This window comes from Muscardinus avellanarius (genome assembly GCF_963383645.1).
Source record: "Muscardinus avellanarius genome assembly, chromosome: 8".
Taxonomy (NCBI): domain Eukaryota; kingdom Metazoa; phylum Chordata; class Mammalia; order Rodentia; family Gliridae; genus Muscardinus; species Muscardinus avellanarius.
In genome coordinates, this window is record NC_137794.1 from 69,815,389 (window position 1) to 69,839,140 (window position 23,752).

A 23,752-nucleotide genomic window follows, 5' to 3' on the forward strand; every position below is an offset into this window, starting at 1 on the left:
TAGTAAGCTTTCCATCATTGTGATAATATACCTGAGATAACTTAAAAGGAGGGAAGATTTTTTCGGGTTCATGATTTCAGAGGTTTCAATCCATGGTCACTTGGCCCTGTTGTTTCCAAACCTGCGAGGCAGACTGTAAGTTCAGAGAGCATGTTGGGCAGCAGAGGCAGGAGGCAGAGAGAAGAGAGAGGAACCAGGAATACAGTGTACCCTTCAAGGGCACACACCCCACCACAGCCCACTTCCCCCATCTAGGCCCTGCCTCCTAAAGTGGGCCTGCTCCCAATAGCTCACAAAATTACTAACCCAAAATGGGTCAATTCATTCATGAGGTCAAAGTCTTAATGATCCAATCACTTCCAAGTCCACACCTCTGGACTCTGCTCCCCTGGCAACCACACCATCTCCATGTGAGCTTCTGGAACATATTTTAGACCCAAACCAGAACAGATATTTTTTCCCTCCTTTGCAAAAATCGTATCTGAATCCTTCAGATTTTAAATTCCTACTCATTCAAGTTTCACTCAATCTCAAAGCCCCTGAACCATGATGCTACATAATAGTGGCCTCATATGCAAAAAGAATAAAAAGAAAAAAGAAAACAAGAATTTAAAATAATCCTAAAGTTACTATTGAGCCCCCACGTCCCTTACCATTGGAGAGAGAGTGTTGCACATGCTCTAAAGGCAGACCGGCTGAGTCTGTTTCTGGGCTCTGCCATGTTCAGACTGTTTAACTTTGGGCAATTTTCTTAAACTCTCTTTTTCAGTTGCCAAAAGAGAATAATAAAATATCAATTCAACTGGTTTAAGAGGATTAGTATATTAATAGTTTAAAGATTTTAGATTTGTTTGAAATAATAAGCATTCAGAGTGTCAGTTTATTGTAAGTAAAGATGATTATTATGAACTACCCATTTATGAAAATTTTATATTAAGTTCAGCTGAGGGTGGTGGCACATGCCTGTACTCCCAGTATTTGGGAGGCTGAGACAGAGGAATCACAGGTTCAAAGCCAGCCTCAGAAAATTAGTGAAACCCTGTCTCAAAATAAAGTTAAATAAGGCTGGGAGTACCCCTGGGTTCAGCCTCCAGTACAAAATACTAATAACAACAACAATAATAATACTAGCATTTTATATTAAACTAAAGCTATAGAATATCCTTTAAATTCTCATAGTTCCATATGAATCTCTCTGATATATAATCATATTGCACCAACTAAACTTTAAAAAATTGAAAACAAAGTAAAAATTTCTGTCAAACCATTATCTGAATTAAAATCTCACTTATTTCAAACTTTAGTATTTTCTTTTTTTTCTCTTTTCTGTGTTGGTTTTGTTTTATTTGTTTTACCATGGGGTAACTGGCCAGGTGGTATTTTGCAGTCATATAGAGGATACAACTGAAAGTGTGATAAAAAAACAATAATGCCTCATTAAAAAATAGCAGCTCAATTAACCTGTATGCTAGGTGTGGGTTTGGCATAGATTTAATTGCTCAGCTTTCCTTATTATTTATGCTGTGAGACATCTAACATTTGGTAAGTAATCCTATCACTATAATCTTGTGTGTATTCTGCAGTGCATTTCTTCTAAGATATATTTCTGAATAGTTTTGGCTTTATTAGTAAAATATTTCTGGACACACTAAGGATATATATATTTTTTGTTGTTGTTTGTTTGTTTTGGTTTTTGGTGGTACTGGGGATGTAACCCTTCTACCTCCAGGCTATACTCCCAGACCTATTTTTTATATTTTATTCAGAAACAGGGTCTCTTAAGCCAGCAAGGCTGGCTTCGAACCTGCATGATCCTCCTGTCTCCACCTCCCAAGCACAGGGATTACAAGCATGCACCACCACACCCGGCCACACTAAGGATATTTGAACTAAAGTAATTAAGGAAACAGTGCACCCTTATAAAATTTGATCTTGAAAATGCATAAGCTTTTGAAGACCAATCTATGATTTGAAGAAATATCAAAAGTTTGGGGGTTTATATTTATTGACAAAGGGTTAAATATTGCAAGAAATTTATATTTTGTTGTCATCAGTATTCATTTCAGTAACTCATGATTCTTTAAATATCTCATACTTGAAATAGGTGAGAAATTAGAAGTATTACATAGAATTTGTGTTACTTATTCTGTTCTTCTTTAAACTCTAAAGATATATGTTGACATAAACTATACATGAATTTATATTCTATACATTTATACACAATAAAATAAAATCCAAAAGTTTTAAAGTATTCAGTACCAAAAACTATCTTTATAATCAACTTTTAGTATAAGATCTGCCAGTTTAGTGTCTTTGAAGAATGAAATAAAGAAGTTTCTTTAGCTTGTCTATGCTCATGAAGTGTGTGAACATTTTCTCCAAAAGAATTCCATAGCATCACTTTTCTCCAACAATGATATGAACCCTATTATTCTAAAATTAGAATACATAGGTAAATTAAAATCCCATGCTTAATTTGTATAAAACAAGAGCAAAGCATTTAAAAATCACTAACCACACTGATTTTCTTTGTTTCTTTTCTTTTTTCCTTTATGATATTAGAGATTGGATCTAGGGGCATTTTACCTCTGATCTATAACTCCAGTCTTATTTTATTATTTATTTTGAAACAGAATCTTACTAAGTTGCTCTGGCTAAGCACAGTGACTCTTAAATAGTATAGTTAATATTTGTTGATTGACTTTTATATGCAAGACTGAATTCAATTACAAAGATACAATAAAATTTAAAAGTCCTTGCTCTCTAAAAGCCCATGGTTTCCAGTGAGGCATTGAAGAAATGCAGATAATAGTAGTAAGAGCCCTACTTCTCATATTTTAGAGAAATAATTCTTAATGTTAATGTCACATTATAAATACCTGTGAAGCTTTACTTTAAAAATAAAAAGTCAGGCAAGGTCATGCACACCTGTTATAACTCTAGTACTTGGGAAGCTGAGAGAGGAGGATTGCAGGTTCATGGCCACCCTTAGCTGCTTCATGAGGCCTTCTGCAATGTAGCAACCTTGTTTCAAAATAAAGAATAAAAAAATAAGGCTTGGGTGTAGCTGGAAGGTAGAATGTTCCTGAGTTCAATCCCCAGTCTGCAAAATAAATAATAACCAATCAATAAGTAGATCACCAATACTGTGGCCAGCCCAGATCAAGCAAATCAGGACCTTTCACATAGGACAAAAGTATTTAAATGAAATGAGAGAGATCTTATTAAAAATGTAAATTTTACAAATTATGTGTTTAATATATTATATATATTTTATTTTTCAGTTTTTCTTTGGGGTCCTTTTCCAACCGGTATATTTCACATAAAAATTTCACTTTAATCTAGATATTGTAGATGTCTTTATTTTCAAGTAAAATATTAGATTGATATAAACAGTAGAGGGGCCAGGTGTGGTCACATACGATTGTAATCCCCGCGCTTGGGAGGCAGAGACAGGAGGATCCCACAGGTTCGAAGCCAGCCTTGCTGGGTTAAGAGACTCTGTTTCCGAATAAAATATAAAAAATAGGTCTGGAGTATAGCCTGGAGGTAGAAGAAATCCATCCCCAGTACCACCCAAAAAAAAAAAAAAATAGTAGAGGGATCATAAACAGAAAATCTGTTCTAATATTAAATTTTTATTTCGTTCTTTGCCCCTTATAAGTAAACAAAAGAAATGAATTTCCTGAATTTGTCTTTTTCATCATCTAAAATTTATTTCAATCTTAGCCAAGAAAAAGTTTTACTTTTTGCACAAAATCATCCCCATAAGCAAATACATTTAGTCAGTTCATAGCTAAACATTTTAGCTACTTACTAGCATGCTTTCCTATAATTGATAAAAGTTATAAATATTTAAATCTCATAAATTATATTCTGAAATGGAAACAGAGACAGACCTTAGCTGGAGACTGACATGGAGACATTAGCATCCCAGCATCTCTGATCCCTTGAACAGCAGCTTTGAAAACTCACACAGATCACTGGACCAGTAGTGGTACAGTTAGCAAGAAAAGTGCCTACTTACTCAGTGGTGATAGAAATAGTGATATGGCACAATTGTCTGTTTAAAAAAGTATTTTTAATATTCTGACTGTACTAATTTTTTTCACCACAAGAGGTCCCTAAATCCTGTTAGATAGATGCAGACCATTTTATGTGCTCATCAGACTGCCAAAACACTTTGCTGTTATTTCCAAGACATTATATTAGCCATATTTTTTAACACTGGAGAGATCAACTTTTCTCCTTTATAATCAGCTCTTTAAAAATCTTGGTTTTAATCCCATCAGGATGCAGAAAATACCAGCAGGCAAGACTGTAAGAGGGTTAGAAAGGCCAGGAAAATGAGTTACATAAAGTGCCAGAGAAGTAGAATTCCTTTAGAGGTTAAATGAAAACACGGGCCACTGCTTTATGAGTTAAGAACAAACAGGACCATTCCTTTACGCCTTAGGTCTAAATTCCATCTTGTCCAATCAGTGTTAGTTTCAGTATCATAACTAAACATGATCATTTTTGATAGCAGTGAAAACATGAAAGTGTGCCTTAGATAGTATGACTTTAATAGTATGTGAATACCATAATTTTGTCATTCACCATGGGATTATACATTACTTAGAATGTAAATAAACATCAGTATTCCTATGCTTCATGTATTGAATGCCTGCCCCAAGCCAAGCAGAAGAATCTGTTCCTTGCCTTTCAGAGTTTAGTCTGTTTAGGGAAATGATTTAATTTAAAGCATTATAGTTGCCGGGCATGGTGGCGCACACTTGAAATCCCTGCATTTAAGAAGCGGAGACAGGAGGATCGCGCAGGTTCGAAGCCAAGAGCCTTGCTGGCTTAAGAGACCCTGTTTCCAAATAAAAATATAAAAATGGGTCTGGGAGTGTAGCCCGGAGGTTGACGGGTTTCCAGGAACCCCAGTACCACCAAAAATAAATAAATAAAACATAATAGTTCAGTGTAGTATATTTAACATTATCCTTTCTTTGCTTTAATATTTGGATTCATTTCAGTAACAATGATGAATGTGTGCTTATGTAACTGTATCTATTATTTCTTATACTTTGAGGTGTATAAAGAGACAAAAGTATTTTACCCAGTGACAGCCAATCAGTCTTTGTCATAAGAGCAACTTGTAAATCTACTGTTGGTAGCTGTTTGCACGGGCCTTGTCTCTGTTAGTCTGCCCATTTTGATGACTTTTGAATATAAAACAAGGACAACCCAAATCCTATTTTTCTCTAATAAATTATATTTGCCCTTTTTCAATTGGGGTTATTAAAATACTACTAATAAAATTAATCTAGGTAAGAAATTTAAGTTGCAGTATGTATGTATGTATGTATGTATGTATGTATGTATGTATGTATTTATTGTGGTACTGGGGTTCCTGGAAGCCCTTCTACCTCCGGGCTACACTCCCAGACTTATTTTTATATTTTTATTTGGAAACAGGGTCTCTTAAGCCTTCGCGGACCTGCGCGATCCTCCTGTCTCCGCCTCCGCCTCCCAAGCGTGGGGATTACAAGCGTGCGCCACCACGCCCGGCTAAATTGCGGTATTTAAATGTACCTTTTTTTCATAATCTCATTTGGTAATGTCAATATTGCTTCTGGGGTGGGGGGAAGTGAGGGAGTACTGAAATTAAACCCAGAGTTGCTTTACCATTGAGATATATTCCTAGCTCTTTTTTATTTTTTTTTATTTTGAGACAGGCTCTCGCTAAATTGCCAGGGTTAGCCTCAAACTCCCAACAGCTAGAATTACAGGCATAGGTCACCTTACCTAGCCAAGTTGCTTTTAATAGCAGTTTATATTTTGATCACTAGATGGCATTACAGCTAAGAAAAAAAGTTCTCAACATTTTTCTGAATACAGTCATTTACTTTTTTTTTTTTTTTTTTTTTTTTTTTTTTTTGCTGGTACTGGGGTGGAACCCAGAGGCTTTCTACCTCCGGGCTATACTTCCAGATCTATTTTTTATATTTTTATTTGGAAACAGGGTCTCACTAAGTTGCTGAGAGCCTCACTAAGTAGCTGAGGCTGGCTTCGAACCTGTGTGATCCTCCTGTCTCAGCCTCCCAAGCACGGGGATTATAAGCATGTGCCACTACGCCTGGCAGGATACAGTAATTTATATATACATGTTCATAATTTGGATTGATTCTCCTTCTTTTGGTGAGGTTGGCTAGTAGTTTATCCATATTGTTTATTTTTTCTAGAAAGCAGCTTTTGATTTTGTTGATTTTCTTATTCTTTTATTCCCTAATTCATTGATTTCTGCTTTGATTTTAATAATTTTCTGTTTTCTACTGGCTTTGGGGTTAGACTCTTCTTGTTTTTCAAGGGCTTTGAGGTGTGTCATTAGGTTATTTGGTGATTTTCTGTTTTTCTTTTCCTCTTATGTGGGCACTCAGTGCTATGAATTTTCCTCTTAATATTGCCTTTAAGGTGTCCCAAAGGGTTTGATATGTTGTGTCTCTACTTTATTTGTTTCTAGAAATTTCTTAATTTCACCCCTTACGTATATGACCCATTCCTCATTCAGCAGTGTGGTGTTCAGTCTCCACATGTTTATGTAGTTACTCTGGGTCTTCTTATATTTGATTTCTAGTCTCATTCCACTGTGGTCTGAAAAGTTCTTGTAATACAACTTTCATTTCTGTTAAATCAGTGCATCACACTGGATAAAGTTGCGAGCGTAGCCAGCATCCAGTTATTGCAAAGTCTTCTATCCAGTATATGCTCTTTAACCCATGGTTTTCTAGCAGTTAGCAAAAGTAAGAATGTGGACTCTCTTTTCTGTGCTTATTAGTGCTCTAAGGTACAGAGAACAGCATTTCTAAAATGCCCTATGAAGCTAGTAGCATTTCAACCAAATCTGAAATTGTCTGCCACATATGCACAACTTTCAAAGCACCAGGTTAAGCACTGTGGATGAGTCTGGCCAGGATGTCTGGAGATATTGCCAACTACCTGTCTGCCTTGGATTTCAGCCTGAAACTGCAGACTTGTGAGAGACCCAGAGCCAGCATTCCCAGTTCTATGGTCCAAGTCTTCCACACACTCTGTTAACTCTGGTGCCTTCTAGCCTTTGCTAGCTGGTTTTGACCTGGATTAACAATTTGACATCTCCGCACCTCACAGGGCCTCTAGGCTGGCTCTCACACGAACCACACTGCTAAGCTCCTTTTATTCATTTGAAATGTATTTATTTCAGTGTAGCGACATGCTACATGCCAAAGATGTATTCCTAGTAGATTGTCTGAATTCTTGGTTCTTATCTCTGTTCAGCAAATATTTGTTGAATGATTGAAGAATATCTATTAACAATCGGCATTTCAGATGCAATAAGGTTTTCTCTGGTTTGTAATACTGATGGTACTTTATTATCTGTTTTGGTAGTTGTATTAGTTCTTATCAGGTAGCCAACCAATATTATCAACTGACATTACCAACCATCATTTTTAAAATAAAAAACAAAAAAAAAAGAATTAGTATTGGCATCATTGCTAGATTGTTTGAATCTAGTCTTATCCATTTAATTTTTTTTTGATGGCTTTGAAAAGAACTTGAGAATACACAGTCAAAAAAAATTTTTAAAGAAATCTTGATGTTTTTATTTTTCAGAAAACTGTGGACTGTATTTTCCAGAAATAAAAAGAGATCCAGGCAAATACTTGCACAAGTGTCCAGAATCTGTAAGAAAATGGCTTCGACAGCTAAAGAATTCAGGGAAAATTCTCATGTTAATTACCAGTTCTCACAGTGATTATTGTAGACTTCTCTGCGAATATATCCTCGGGTAAGGGATGAGCCCTTTTATTCTCATTGTCTTACAAGCTACTGATGGCAAATTAGGCCAGTACTTTTTTGAAAGAGCTAGAGCATGACCACATCATTAAACCAAGTTGTACTGAATGACAAGTGCTTTTCTCATAACATACCTCAATATCTGTTCACAGCCACTCACCCCAAATACACCTTAGCAAAGCAGCATTACCAGGGGCCAATGTGCTTACAGCTCACAGGGATTTGGGCTTTAATTTTCTAGAACTTGGACAGTCTATATGTGCCCTTCAGTCTTCCATGACTTTGATTTCTCAATTGTGGGTGATTTTTGAGGGACACTGAATTGTAGAATACACTCCCTGACAGATTTCTGAATTGCAGCAATTACAACTACAATATATTCATTTCAGTGTAGTGACATGGACTTTGCCTTTTAGCACAGCCAAGGATGGAATTGAAATCAGGGTGGTATAAATGCAATAGACATTGAAATAAGACAGACATGGGTTCAAGCAGGATTTATAACCTCATTAAAACTTAAATTTTGTCATTTTAAAAATGAGACACTATGCCTCATAGGTTTGAGGGGATGTTAAATAGAATAATAGAGGTTAATGATTAGTCAGAGTAGTTGGTAGGTTTCAACAGTTGTTACTACTTACATCATTCTTGTAGGCAATATAAGGGACTATCCAGGGTAAGGACATGATTCTCTAGCGAGCTGTTAGATTTCCCCTAGCATCTCCTCAGACTTCACAAACACAAAATTGTCATGAATATGGAGCAAGTTTCAGCCTCCAAGGTGGCCTCTCCCAAATGTTTAGCCATGGTACATCTAATTCCTTAGTATGTGTGGGTTTAGTTTATGCTGTGGTATTCAGTCACTTATCTGTAAGTGAATTTTTTTGCTTTCTGAAAAATTCATAGGCTTGAGATCCTTGAGGTGAAGCAGTGGATTCCTGGGTGACTTAGAAGGTACCACTTATGGAGACACTTCCTGCCCTAGCAAAGGGAGAAAGAAGGCCAGGCTTCAGAATAAACGCTCAGGAGATTAGAGTTCTTTTTCATAAGCATGGATAACCAGTCTTTCTTCCCATCTTAATTTCTATTTACTGCAATTTTGATTCATAAAAATGTGCTGGAATATGGGATAAATATTGTTTCTCTAATGTGATAGTAAGTCCTTCAGAGAGGACAGTGTTTCCTTTGCCATTCCAAATAATCTTTAATATAGTACTAAGTACAGATTTAAAATCATTAATTGCTTTCAGTCTAAAACATGACTCCATTTTGAAGTCTATACTGATTTTCAAAGGAAAATATCTTCATGTTTTGAGCATTCTCAAAAATATCTCCAGAATTGTAATAATGCTATTTTCTATAGGATCTATGTAATACACAAACTTATTTAAAACTCTTTAAGATTAACAAGTCCAGAGAGATTTCTAAGCCACTAAATTAGAAAATCTTGCTCCCAAGTAAACAAAGCTCTTAGAAGCTATTGTATTCATAACTATGTTGCCATCAGGAGAAAGTCGGTGTCACTATTCATCTATGGACTTGCTTTTCTTCTTTTCTTTTTCTTTATTTCTTCTGGTTATGGTTATGCTTTAAGGAATTTTCAGGAAGACTAGTGCTCCATCACCTTCTATTTCTAATGTAGCATTCACTTGAAAATATATTTTTAAAATGTAAAGCATGTAAAAGTTGACCCAAAGATAAGAAAACGTATGTGGTGCAATAGGCAGCGGTTAATTTCTGTTTCCTATGGCTCTTTTCTACTTCCTTAAAGTAAATATGTGAAAATATGTGTTGCTTTTTAGGAATGATTTTGCAGACCTTTTTGACATTGTGATTACAAATGCATTAAAGCCAGGTTTCTTCTCCCATTTACCAACTCAGAGGCCGTTCCTCACACTTGGTAAGTTATGTCTTGTTCTTTCCTAAATATCTGTTGACTGCTACCATGTGCAGAACACTACAAGGGATGCAATGCTACGTCTTCTTTCCCCTTTGGGAGAGAAATAAGATAATAAACCTATCTTTATATTAAATTTTCCACATTGTTTCCGAATCAGTTGTTTACAATATGATTTTCTCCCTGGTTTTAAAAATGAAATGTGTGAACTTTACCTTAATTTTTAAGGACTAAATAAGAGCCTCATTAAATATTTGAGAAAATCAATTAATTATATTAAGTCAGAATGGGTTATTTTCTAGACCAAAAGTACCTGCAGAATCCACGAAGACCCTAACAATAGCAATTAAAAAAAAAGAAAAAGAAGGCAAATGGATAGATAGCTCTCTTTAGGAACAGGCAAGGCCTTCAAAGGAAGGGTAGTTAGAATTGTCACAAATATAAAGAGAAGGATTTTGAATGAAAAGAGCAAACAAATTTTGCAGATGAAAAAGAATATAACAGCCAAGTGATATCTATATACTGATGGCAGGTGCTCTCTGAAGGCTTCCTGAGTAAGTATATAAATTAATAAAAAAAACAGTTCAGTCAGAAATAGAGTTACAAGTTCTGGGACGTGAAAAGCAGTAAGTTTAGTTATTATCTATCATGTCTTTTATTTCTGTATAAGTAGATGTCAGATAAGTCCAGTGATATACTGATATTTGAGGACCATTCAGAAATTCTCTTAGTAGATGAACATCTTTAAAAAGCCCAGGAATGGTTAAAAGTTGAAACACAGTAAATGATCCAGGCTCAGTGGCACACAGCTATCCTCCTAGAAATACTTGGGAGAATAAAAAGGAAGATCCAGGTTTGAGGCTGGCCTCAGCAACTTAGCTAGACCCTGTTTCAAAATTATAAAAAATGCTTGGAGTGTAGCTTTGGAGGTAGAATGCCCCTGGATTCATTCCCCAGTACACACACACAAAAAGAAAATTAAAATGAATGTATATGTATAAAAATATACATAGTACATATAAGAATTCACTGGGATAAATGTTTAATTTTCTTTTGATTCAAATACTTGACACTATATAAACAGCTTTGGTCAGACTAGCCTGAAAAAAAAAAATATATATATATATACATACATACATACATACATACATACACACACACATATACATACATACATATAAAACATACATTTCTCTTTACTTTTCCATGGCCACATACTACATTGTTTTGGAATGTAATTTAAAATCCTCCAAAGAAGTATATGAACCATGTATATCTAATGTAACAGCCAAGTGATGTCTATATACTCATGGCAGGTGCTCTCTGAAGGCTTTTCCTTTCTTTACACACTTACATTTAAATATATAACTAACTACTAAATAAATAAAGAGGTTTTGTTGTGATAGTGGAGATCAAAATGGTCAACTGTTTAAAAACTGTTGCTTTAGGGGTACCCCTTTTTTATTTCTGTGTAGTGTTTTCTCTTTTTGTCTTTAGCAATGCTGAGCTGAGGATCAAATCCAATGCCTCACACATGCTAGGCAAACACTCTACCACTAAGCTACATCCCAAACCATTAGTTTCTCTTATTGTATAGTCAAAATTGTATTTAAGGGCTGTCATAATAATGATTTTGCAAATCACATTTTCAGTTATTTTTCAAAATACTTGAGAGAGAATCTGACATTGAAGAAATATGGGCCCATTTTAAGAGAGCTAACCTAAGAATAATCGGAATAGAGGAGGGAAAAGAAGGTTAAACCAAAGGGATTAATAATCTCTTCAAAGAAACAATAGCAGAAAGTTTTTCAAACATAGAGCAAGAAGAGGTCGATACACAGGTCTAGGAAACTTATAGAACTCCCTTTACTCAGGATCAGAGAAGAGGTTCCCCACACCACATAATTGTCAAAATGACCAATGTAGAAGCCAAGCAGAGAATCCTAAAGGCAACAAAAACAAAAGGCCAAGTGACATTCAGAGGCAAACCAATTAGAATTACTCCAGACTTCCCAAACCAAGTCATAAATGCCAGAAGGGCTTGGAGTAACATATTCCAAACTCTGAAAGAAAACAACTTCCAGCCAAAAATTTCCTACCCAGCACAACTATCTATCAAATTAGATGGGGAAATAAGAAGCTTCCATGACAAACAGAAATTGAAGGAATTTATTTCTTCAAAACCAGCGCTAGAGAAAATACTCAAAGAGATTTTAACTACAAAGAAGAAATAGGTAATACACACCAGAACCAGAGAAACAAGATTTTCCATCCAGCAGACAACTAAGCAAAGAAGAATAAATAGTATTTCAAACAGAAATAAAATCTTAACTTGTTAGGAATTAAAAGTTATCTCTCAGTAATCACACTGAATGTAAATGGCCTCAATTCCCAATAAAAAGATATAAAGTGTCAAAATGGATTAAAAACTAGAATCCATTCATCTGCTGCTTACAAGAAACACACTTTACAAGTAAAGAGAGTAACAAACTGAAGGTAAAGGGCTGGAGCAAGGCAATTCATGTTAAGCAGCCTAACAAATGTGAAGTAGTATTTCAATATAGTTTTTATTTGTATTTCCTTAATGATTAGTTATATTATGATAATGATGAGTGATATTCATGTGTTTATTGGTCATATATAAATCTTTGGAGATTTATTATCTATTTTAGTCTTTTACCTATTTCTAAATTGTATTGTTTGCTTTTATTGTAGCTAATTTTTAGGATTTCTATTTGGAATATTAATATACCTTCAGATATAGCATTTGGAAATATTTTATCCCATTCTATCAGTAACTTTTAATTCCATTTATATTGTCTTTGGATGTACAATATTTTTTATTTTTTATGAAGTTTGTTTGTTTATTCTTTTGTTGCCTGTGCCTTTGGAATCTTATCCAAGAAATCACTGCCAATTTCAATGTTGTGAAGTTTTATGACCCAGGTTTTCTTGTAAAAGTTTAGGTCTTTTATCTATTTTGAGTTAATATTTGTATATGGTGTTAGGTAAGGGTCCAATTTTATTCTTTTTCATGTAATTATTTTTCAGCAATATTTAGTGAAAAGATTATTATTTTCTTTACCAAATGTTCTTGGAAACCTTGTAAAAAAATACGTTTTTTTGGAAGAATTTATTTCTAGGCTTTTTATTTTACTCCACTGGTTTATATATCTGCCTTTATAGCAGTACTACACTGCTTCGATTATTGTAGCTTTATAAGGTTTGAAATCAGAAAATGCCCATCTTCTAGCTGTGTTCTTTTTTGAGATTGTTTTGGGTATTTAGAGTTCATATTTTATGTTAGGATAGATTTTTTTCTGAAATAAAATAAATAAATGTATGATAGTTTCACCTTAAAAAAAAAAAAGAAAAATATCCTCTGGTAAGAAAGAAAACAAGAAAGAAATATTGAAATGTTATCTCTAAGTGATCAAAAGTTTTATATCAGACAAATGAATCTATTATGTGAGATTATCATTGTTAATTTTGGATAAATTGCTATAATATTAAGAAATAAAGCTACATAATCAAAATAAAGAAGAGAAAATTATATAAATCAACTAAAAATACATATACTAAAATACATATATTAAAAATACTATACTGTTTTTAAAATTGCTTTACATGTGGGGTTCTAGAAAAACTTGTATTTTAATTTTTTAATTCTGCTGGGTGTGCTGGTGCACGCTTGTAATCCCAGTATTCTAGAGGCTGAGACCGGAGGATCACGGTTCGCGGACAGCCTCAGCTACTTAGTGAGGCCCTCTGCAACTCAGTGAGACCCAGTTTCAAAAATAAAGAATAAAAAATAGGGCAGGGGGTGTAGCTCGGAGGTCAAATGCCCCTGGGTTCCATCCCCAGACCCGCAAAAAAATAAAATAAAAATGATTTTTTAATTCTACTTTCTCTTAATTGTAATTTTTATCTTATATTTATGGCATACAACATGTATTTTGATACATGTCTACATTTTTGGAATGGCCAAATCAGGCTTTTGACACATGTATTGCCCTACATTCTTATTATTTTTTGTACTAAAGATAAAAAATATTTTCTTATATACAATACCTCGTTTTTAACTAATGATGCACAATAGGTTTCTTGAGCTTATTCCTTCTGTCTTAACTAAAATTCTGCCTCTTTTGATCAACAGCTCTTCATTCCCTCCATCCCCCCCAACCTTCAGTAATCACCATCTTGCTCTCTATTTCTGAGAGTTCACCTTTTTATATTCTATATGCAAGTGAGATCATAAGTATTTGTTCTTCTGTGCTTGGCTTATTTCACTAAATATTACAAACTTCTAGGTTTATTCATGTTGTCTTAAGTAACAAAATCTCTCTTTTAAGGCTAATATTTCATTGTGTATACAGTTGGCTTTTTGCATCTGCAGATTCAACTAACTGTAGATCAGAAATATTCAAAAAATTGCATATGCAGTAAACACATACAGACTTCTTTCTTGTCTTTCCCTAAATAATACAGTGTAATAACTATTTCCATAGTCTTTACATTGTGCTTTGTCTTTTTTCTTTTTTTGGTGGTACTGGGGTTCCTGGAAACTCTTCTCCTTTCGGGCTACACTCCCAGACCTATTTTTATACTTTTTTATTTGGAAACAGGGTCTCTTAAGCCAGCGCGGCTGGCTTCAAACCTGTGCGATACTCCTGTCTCTGCCTCCCAAGCACGGAGATTACAAGCGTGCGCCACCACGCCCAGCACATTGTACTATTTTTTTAAAAACCTACAGATGATTTTAAATATATGGAAGGTATGTACATGTTATATGCAAATATTATGCCATTTTTGTATAAGGCACCGCCACAGAAGGGGAATTCCTGAAAATAATTTTCCATGGATATCAAGAGAGGACTTTTTATTTTTCTGTTTTCTTTCCTTTGTTTTCATTTATTTATTTATTCTTTTATTTTTTTATTTAGTGTGTGGAGGATCCTGGGGATGGAATCCAGAGGCATTCTACCTTTGAGCTGCATTCCCGGCTCTAAATTATTTTTTATTTGGAAATAGGATCTCACAAAGTTTCTGAGAGCCTTGATACGTTGCCAAGGCTGGCTCTGAACCTGTGATCTATCCTGTTGCAGACTTTCAAGTATTGGGATTACAGGCATGCACTACCACACCCAGCTACATTTTCTGTTTTCTTTAACCCACTGAGAGACCTTCGGTTGGTGTCATATCTTAATATCATGAATCATGTTGTAATGAACATGGGAATAGAGAGATCTCTTCAATATACTGATTTCATATCCTTTAGGTATCTACTCAGTGTTGAACGTTGCTAAATTATATAGTAGTTCTATTTTCTTTTCTTCTTTTTTTCTTGGTGCTGAGGATTGAACTCAAAACTTCACACTTAATAAGCATATACTTTAGCACTGAGTTATACCCCATCCCTACTTTTAATTTTTGGAGGTACCTCTCTGCTGTTTTCCAAAATGGCTATATTAATTTCATTCCACCCAACAGTATGCAAACTTTGCCATTGCTCCACATCTTTGCCAACATTAATGTTATTGTTTGTGTTTCATAAAAAGCCATTTTAACAGGAGTGAGGTGTTTTGTTTTATTTGTTTGTTTGTTTGTTTGTTTGTTTGTTTGTTTTGTGGTACTGGGGTGGAACCCAGGGGCTCTTCTACCTCTGAGCTATACTCCCAGACCTATTTTATACTTTATTTGGAAACAGGGTCTCACTGAGTTGCTGAGAGCCTCACTAAGTAGCTGAGGCTGGCTTCTAACCTGCACAATCTTCCTGTCTCAGCCTCCCAGGCGCGGGGATTACAAGCGTGCGCCACCACGCCTGGCTAACAGGAGTGAGGTTAAATCTCATGGTTTTAATTTGCATTTACTTAATGATTAATGATGTTGAACATTTTTCATATACCTGTTGTTCACTTTTATATCTTTAGAGAAATTTCTATTTAGGTCATTTTTCTGTTTTTTAATTGAATTATTTATTTTCTTTCTGTTGAATTGTTTGAGTTCCTTATGTATTTTGGATTTTAGCCCACTATATTTACAAATATATTCTCCCATTTCTGTGTTGTCCTTTCACTCTGTTGATTGTTTCCTTTGCTGTGCAGGAGCTTTTTTAGAATGATGTAATCCCATTTGGTTTTGCTTCTGTTGCCTGTAATTTTGGGTCATATCCAGAAAATCTTATAAAAAACAAGTTTATAATTCCCTTTCGCTGTTTCAAAGATGGAAAGGCTAGATAGATGAAGCAGAACTCAAAATTCTACTACCATTCTCTGTAACAACTACGGTAAAATCCCTCGGTGATCTCAGAATGTATGTGATCTCATGTTTCCTGTACACATGCTTTTAAGAGCTTATTTCAGCTTTTTCATATTGGGAGGGACTGGACTAGAGGATGTCTAAGGTTCTTTCAAACCTTAAATTTCTGTCTAATTTAAAAATTATTTCAATGTAAGATACAATGATGCCTATAGTTTTTAGATTTAACCCAAAATAAACTATTTTAGATTCCCTTTTAGAATGAAAAAAAATTAACAGAGCTGTCATGGGAGCATGGTGTTGCTCATATTTTAAACCTCTAGTTCATTATATTCTGTTGCAGTGTGAATTGTGCTGCTGATTCTGATTCCCAGCCACATCTAACTGCGTTTATCTCAGCTTTCAATTCTGCTGTCCCTTTAACTCTTTATGAGCCTCGTGTTGTGTGCATGGCTTGTCTTTCTACTGTTCTTTAGCTCTCTATGGCTCAGGCTGTTTTAAGTGTCATCTATAAAGACCCCCCAGTTCCTCGGCTTTCTGTTTTATGTCTCCCTGACCTAAACAGGTCTGTTTCTACTCTACATCCCAGAGTTCGGGTCGCACAAAACTCGAAGTGCTTGTGACCAATGATAAATCCTCCTCTCATCTTAGCCTTCCCTTCTTTCCATATTCCATTATTCCTGTAGTAATTTTTTCAACAATGAACCAAGGTGCAAAAAATCAGTCGTGCTCCAATTCTCTCTCTTCTTCACAGCTAACCTATCTTTTGTCTCGGGTTTGTCACCACTGTCCTTACCATCTCTTGTATGAATTGGCACAATATTACATCAAGTCTGGTCATTAGGGTTTTTAATTACTCATCCTGCATCCTCTGTGACAGGTAATATTATTCAACAATGTGACTCTCATCTGTCCAGTGCTGTAATATATGGTGCTATGTAAATTAAATAAATCATTGTTCAAAATGGTTAAAAACAGAAGAATAAAATTAAGGCGAGTGAGCTTGCGGGGAGGGAATGTGCTGAGCCAATCCTGGAGCACAGAGTGTCCTTGGCTAGTCTCCTATATGTGACTCAGCGGTTGTCATGGTGACAGAAAGATGTCAGTGCCTTGGGGGAGGGGCTTCAGTTCTTCCAGCAGCCTCTTCCCTGCAAACCCTAATCTCTGCATGGGGGCTAGGAGCTTCAAGTAGGAAAATCCTGCCTTCCCCCCACCCCTTCCCCCATCATGTCATAATACCATCCCTGTGGCTCAGATTTCTCCCGAGCTGAGGATTTTGCAGAGAGGGGATGATCTCCGGCTTGCAAGGTTGTAGTTCACTGGGGAGAGGACTCTTTCACTGCTGTACCTCCAAGGCTGTCGCTCACTCCCTGCCCCCATTGTGAAAGTCACAGTCCAGTGCGCCATCCCTGGTCCCTTGCCTTTAGCTGTCACCCACATACTCTTTCCTGTGGTGCTACCTCCTTTGCTGAGTTCCTTCTTCCTGCACTTCAGACTGCTCAGCTCAATGTTCTAAAATCAAACCTGATACTCCCTTTCTACCTAGAAACCAAACAGTCCACACTCTGGTCACTTCACTTAGCCATCTGCTAACCTTCCCAAGCTAGAAATCTCCATTATCTTTGCCCTTTCACATCCAGTATGCTGTGAACCGAGTCCTGATTAATCTGCCTTGGAAATCTCTCCTTTCTACCCTCCTCTTCCTTTCTTCTAGGCCTTCTAGCTCCTCCCCCCACCTTTTAAAAAATATCTTTTATTAGCACAGAAATGTATTTTTCGTTTGCTATTATCGTTTTAATTTCTTTTGTAGTATTTACTTATTAACTACCAGGCACAAAATACATTTAATCATATGCACATAGCATCTTTTTAATTAATTAATTAATTAATTTGTTTGTTTTTGGTGGTGGTACTGGGGGTAGAAACCAGGGGCTTTTCTACCTCCGGGCTATACTGCTAGACCTATTTTATATTTCATTTGGAAACATGGTCTCACTAAGTGGCTGAGAGCTTCACTAAGTAGCTGAGGCTGGCTTCGAACCTGTGCGATCCTCCTGTCTCAGCCTCCCAAGCGCGGATATTACAAGCGTGCGCCACCACGCCCGGCTCACACAGCATCTTTTATTGGCTCAATATAGCATCCTAAAGCAAATTGCACAGTCCTGCTGCTCAGTTGTTTTCTCAGCCTCCTCAGTCTTTCTCTCCTTTCTCTCTTCTACCCCACTAACATGATTTCCTTTTACCCTTCTTCATTCAGCAGGTCCTTCCCCCTTTTCTCTGTGTGTTTCTGAGATTTTAGTAGGCATATGAATTACCCTAGCAATCATGATAGAATGGAGCCTCTGATTCAGTAGATCCTGGGGAGGCCTTAAATTCTGTATTTCTAAATAGATTTTCTGGAAAAGCAGATGCTAGTGGTCAGAAGATAATACTTCGGGGGACAAGGATATATAAGGAATATCTGCCTTTCCTTTCTGGTAACTCTAAACCCCCTCTGGGGCCTGAAGGCAAACACAGACAGCCCTTTGCACTCTTCCCTCTGCAGCTCCAGGCAGTTATTTCCTCCTATCCTTCAGGTGGTGCCTTTCACTGGGCTGTGATGGAGACGCTGTCTGGTGTGAACTTTCTCAGTGGATGCCAGTTCTAAGGATAAAAGCTGTGTGGAGAAATCTTTCTTCTCCAGCACAGCGCCACTAACATTTAAAGATTGCTTATGAAAGAGACAGAGTTTCATTCAAAAATTATTAGTGCATCTAAATGTTTTTGTTTGAAAATGATAGCAAGTTCAGCATGTGACAGAGCCACAGTGTCTAATCAAAGGCACTGTCTACACCTTTGCCCACCTGTTCTTATATCACCAGTGACAGATTTTAGTAACTAAGTGATATCTTAGTCTGTGTATTTGATTGAAAGTTGTCATCCTGAAAAGAAACTCCCTATCATAATAATTATGAAAATGAGCTAAGTAGACATATTGAAACCAAAGTAAAAGACCTTAAAGGAGTGAGTTCCTATTAGTTTTTTAAAGAATTGTGAGTGAATTTTTTTTAAAAACCCCAAAAACCAAAGTACTGAAGCATAAGAATCTCGCTTTGTCTTCTATTAAATTTTCTCTTGTCCCTGGTCAGCTATTTATTTTCCTCAGTAATATTATTTTTCTCTTATAGCCCCAACACAAATGAGCATTTTGGTAAATATTTCACTTGAGAAATTTCTTACTGCTCATGCCAAAAAGCAGAAAAAGATTGTAAGAAAATGTAGAATTGGAGAAATTTTTTTCTAGCTCAGAACCAGGGAGGGAATTTAGAAAACTAAGTAGGAACTGTTGAGTCAAGTTACTTATATATAATAAAGAATCCTAGAAATAACATGTGAGAAATTGCCAACAGAATATAAGCAACCTAAGAGAAGGACTTGGGCCACCCTGCTCACTACCATATCTCTAGTACCTGTAGCAGTCTGAAAATACAGTAGATAAAAGAAAGATAAGACAAGGAAACAAGTGATTTGCATTTCTAAGCTCAGATTTCATTTCAGCCCACCAGGCTGTGTGGATCCTATAACCTTCCTTGTAACAATGGAAGACTGGCATTAACCCACAAGCCTATCAATAGAGGGCATTAACCCACAAGCCTATCAATAGAGGGCTCTTTCGTAAATCATGGAACATGCATATAATAGAATAAAAGGCACCTGTTTTTAAAAAGAGGCAGATCACAATGTACTATGTACAAAATGGTTTTAAAAATAGCAAGTTGAAGAACTGATGGCAGATTATGCTAATATCTGCATTTAAAAGGCAGAGGGTCATGAATATTGTATTAGCTTGCTATTATTGCCATGACAAAATACCAAAGACTAGATGGATTCAACAAAAGCAGTTTATTTCTAGAGGCTGGAAGTCTGAGACCAAGTTGAGCTGGGGCCTCTTGTGAGGACTCTGTCTTTGATTTATAGATGACCGTCCTCTCCCTGAGTTTGCAAACAGTCTTTCTTCATAGTTCTAATTTCTCCCCCCCCCTTTTTTAGAATATCATATTGTATTAGGGTCCATCTTAACAGTATTACTTACTCACATCTTTAACAGCTCTGTCACCTTATATAGTTACAGCCAGAGGGAATGGGGATTAAGGCTTAAATTATGAATTTGGGAACCATAGTTAGTCCATAACAGGTGCATGCATATGCCAAAGCTCATCGAACTGTGTACTTTAAATATATATGGTTTATTGTATTGCCTCAGTAAATATATTTCTAAAAGTTGAAGAAAAGAATATATGTTCATATTTGCTCTTATAAAAATTGATTACCTTTTGCAGAAGAGGTGAGTGCCAAGCAGAATTTTAAAGTGAGACTTTTAAAAATCATGTGAGCTGGGAACAGTGGTGTATACCTACAATTCCAGTACTTGGGAGGGTGGGACAGAAAGATGGCAGGTTTGAGGCCAGCATGTGATTAATTTAGGAAGACCATTTCAAAATTAAAAAATAAAACAGGGCTTGTCTAGGGTTCATTTCCCAGTATCCTCAAAAGTGTGTGTGTGTGTGTGTGTGTGTGTGTGTGTATCTATGCAATCTATGTATCTATATAGTATTCTCAAACTCTGTTTCCAGAGAATGACGAGGAGCAAGAGGCATTGCCATCTCTGGATAAACCTGGCTGGTACTCCCAAGGGAATGCTGTTCACCTTTATGAACTTCTGAAGAAGCTGACTGGCAAGCCTGAACCCAAGGTATTTTTAAATTAGACCAGTGTCCTTAATGTTCACTTGTAAACTAACACCATAGTTAAAAATGCATCCAGGTTAGTTTTCTATGGTAGAATCACCTGTCTCTGCCTGTTGCCACATCTCTCCTTTGCCTCTTGTGCTTAAATAAGTCTTTCCTTTGTTGGTGTAGGTCTTTCTTTGTGACAAAAAAAGAGCAAGAATTAGAAACAGGGGGCCACCAATCTAGGGAGTACACAGGATTTATATATGGGGATGCCTTAGGAACAATATCCAGATAATAATTCATAAAAAAAGTTTTTATATGTAAAACAAAGCAGTAACTGAAACCATTACAGACTAAAGACACACTTACCTTTGACATTCTGACCACATTATTGTTGTTGTACATTGGTGCATATTTACAGCAGAATCCATTTTCTAAAAAATATTTACCAGGAGTCCCATGAGCAAAAAACATTGGTTCCATTGGCTCCCACATTGCTGAAGCCCATAAGGACTCTTGAAGAGCTCAGTAGACCGGAGGATCTTGGCCCCGGAGGTTCTAGGTCTTATTCCTTAGCTTCATTTTTTCATCTATAAGTTGAAGTATGTGGACTAGATCAGTAGGATTTTGCTTCAGGGTACCTGGGAGCTTCTAGATTGCAGATATCCAACAATACTCTCAGGTGTTCTGTTAGCAGATTTGGGGTGGGGCTCAAAAACTATTCTTTTGAAGAGTGGTTGTGATATACACTCTTGTTGATCTATAACCCACCCTTACAAGTTGTCTCTAATGTCTCTTCAGGTCTTTAGTTCTGGGGGCAGGCTTAATTATAACCATACCTGTGAACACACAAGTTCACTTACTTAGGAACACTAAATGAAATTGCTCATCTCATCATCTACCTTTCTTCTCTCTGCATATGGGTTCTTCTTCATATGAAACTAGTGCTCTGTGAATCAAATGAGACAAGTCACATGATCACCTGTGAAGTTACTCACGGAAGTTTAAGACTCTTGACAATTTGGTCAATATTCTGATGCCTATTGAGGAATTTTTTTTTTCTGCTTTCCATGAAATGACAACCACCCTTCAACAGTTCTCATTTCTCAAAGAGAATTTGCTGTCTGACTTACAGGTTGTTTACTTTGGTGACAGCATGCATTCAGATGTTTTTCCTGCCCGTCACTATAGTAACTGGGAAACAGTCCTGATCCTAGAGGAGCTCAGAGGGGAGGAAGGCAAGAAACCGGAGGAGTCAGAGCCCCTGGAAAAGAGAGGAAAATATGAGGTAAGGGTTCCACCCATTCTTTATTTGAAAGAAAAAGCTTTGAAAGTCAAAGTGTTCCCACATTACCTGAATTCAAAACTATCCTGGCTCAACTGAATACTCTCATGTTTCTGTAGTTTATTTTTTAAAGCAGTATTTGTATTTATTTCAATTTGTCCTTAGCACATGTTTCAGGCCAACGTAACTGTATTATTTGATTTATAGAAACTCTGTTATATATCTTTCTACTTATATTTATAGGCATACAAAATAATGATGAGTTTGTGTGTTTTTGTCAAACATCTTTTGACACAAACCTAGAACAACAGTATATAAAAATCGGGCTGCTTTAGCCAGGTGTGGTGGCCCATGCTTGTAATCCCTGCGCTTGGGAGGTGGAGACAGGAGGATCGTGCAGGTTCAAAGCCAGCCTCTCTAGCTTAAGAGACCCTGTGTCCAAATAAAATATAAAATAGATCTGGGAGTGTAGCCTAGAGGTAGAAGGGTCCCATCCCCAGTACCACCAAAAAAAAAAAAAAAATCAGGCTGCTTTAATACATAAGTTCAGGTTTATTTGTCTGTTTAGCACACTCCCATGAAGGCCAGAGTAGCATATCAAAAATAAGCCATAAATACTGAGTCTCAGGAGAGTTCAGACTCTTTTCTGCTTTCCATGGAGGGCACCAAATACGGACACCTTCGATTGCTGTAGCAGGAGGGAAATAGTCCTTTGAGAAAGATAAATAGAAAGCACTGTGTGTGTTCTGTTTTTTTGTGTGTGTGTGTGATTATTAAGAAAAGTACAGCTTAGTTTTTTTCATCCAACTACTTCGCACAGAATATATATAAGATGCTATCTTCTGGCAAGTTACAAAGTGTGAATGCAAAAGCATTTAGTTCTGTGTTTCTAGTCACTTTATTCCACCTAAGTGAACTTTCACTTCTTACCAATTACACTGTACAACAGAGAGCTTGCCAATACCACAAGAAAAAAAAACCCTGGAATAAAAGTAAAAGATAAGAAACAAAATTGTCATTATTTTAGGATTATGTGATCATTTAACGTAGAAGAAATCATCAAACTATTAAAAATAGTAAGATAATTTAGTCAGAATATTGGATCCAAACTATCACTCAAAAATCTGTATCAATAGCAAGGAGCAGTGGTGCCCACCTCTGACCCCAGCTACTTAGGCAACTTAAGGCAGGAGGATGTCAAGGTTGAGGCCACCCTGGGCAATGTAGTAAGACCCCATCTTAAAACTGGGGGGAAAATACAAGGTTGGGACTGTATCTCAGAGGCTGATTACCTCTGGGTTCAATCCCCAATGCTTGGGGAGAAAAAAACAAAACTATTCTCTTTACTAACAGTAAACACTTACAGAAATATAATGAGGAACAAATTACTTACCAAAACAACCAAAGTAAATTGCTATCCAGGAATTAACCTAAGAATACATAAGACCTTGATTAAATAAATTTCAAGCCTCTAATTAAAATTCTGAATGCAAGCCGGGCATGGTGGCGCATGCTTGTAATCCCCATGCTTGGGAGGTGGAGACAGGAGGATTGCGCAGGTTGGAAGCCAGCTTCCCCTGACTTAAGAGACCCTGTTTTAAAATAAAAAATATAAAATAGGTCTGGGAGTATAGCCTGGAGGTAGAAGGGTTTCCAGGAACCCAGTACCACCAAAATAAATAAATAAATGAGATAAAGACTTAAAAGTAAAAATAAAAATCTATAAAATTTACTGAAGAAAATTTTGAAAGTATTTTTGTGTCCTTGGGAAAATGAATA

The 23,752-nt window shown here is 36.3% G+C and overlaps 1 protein-coding gene across 1 annotated transcript in view; it reads left to right on the plus strand.

Moving 5' to 3' along the window:
• NT5DC1 (5'-nucleotidase domain containing 1) overlaps positions 1–23,752 on the plus strand; it is a gene marked incomplete at both ends in the record, with an annotated part of 121,118 nt that overhangs the window by 91,797 nt on the left and 5,569 nt on the right. The window contains 4 exons of the mRNA XM_080700624.1: positions 7,639–7,813; positions 9,624–9,721; positions 20,590–20,708; positions 21,824–21,976. Coding sequence (XP_080556750.1) covers positions 7,639–7,813; positions 9,624–9,721; positions 20,590–20,708; positions 21,824–21,976 — 545 coding nt within the window. The remainder of the gene's footprint in view (positions 1–7,638; positions 7,814–9,623; positions 9,722–20,589; positions 20,709–21,823; positions 21,977–23,752) is intronic.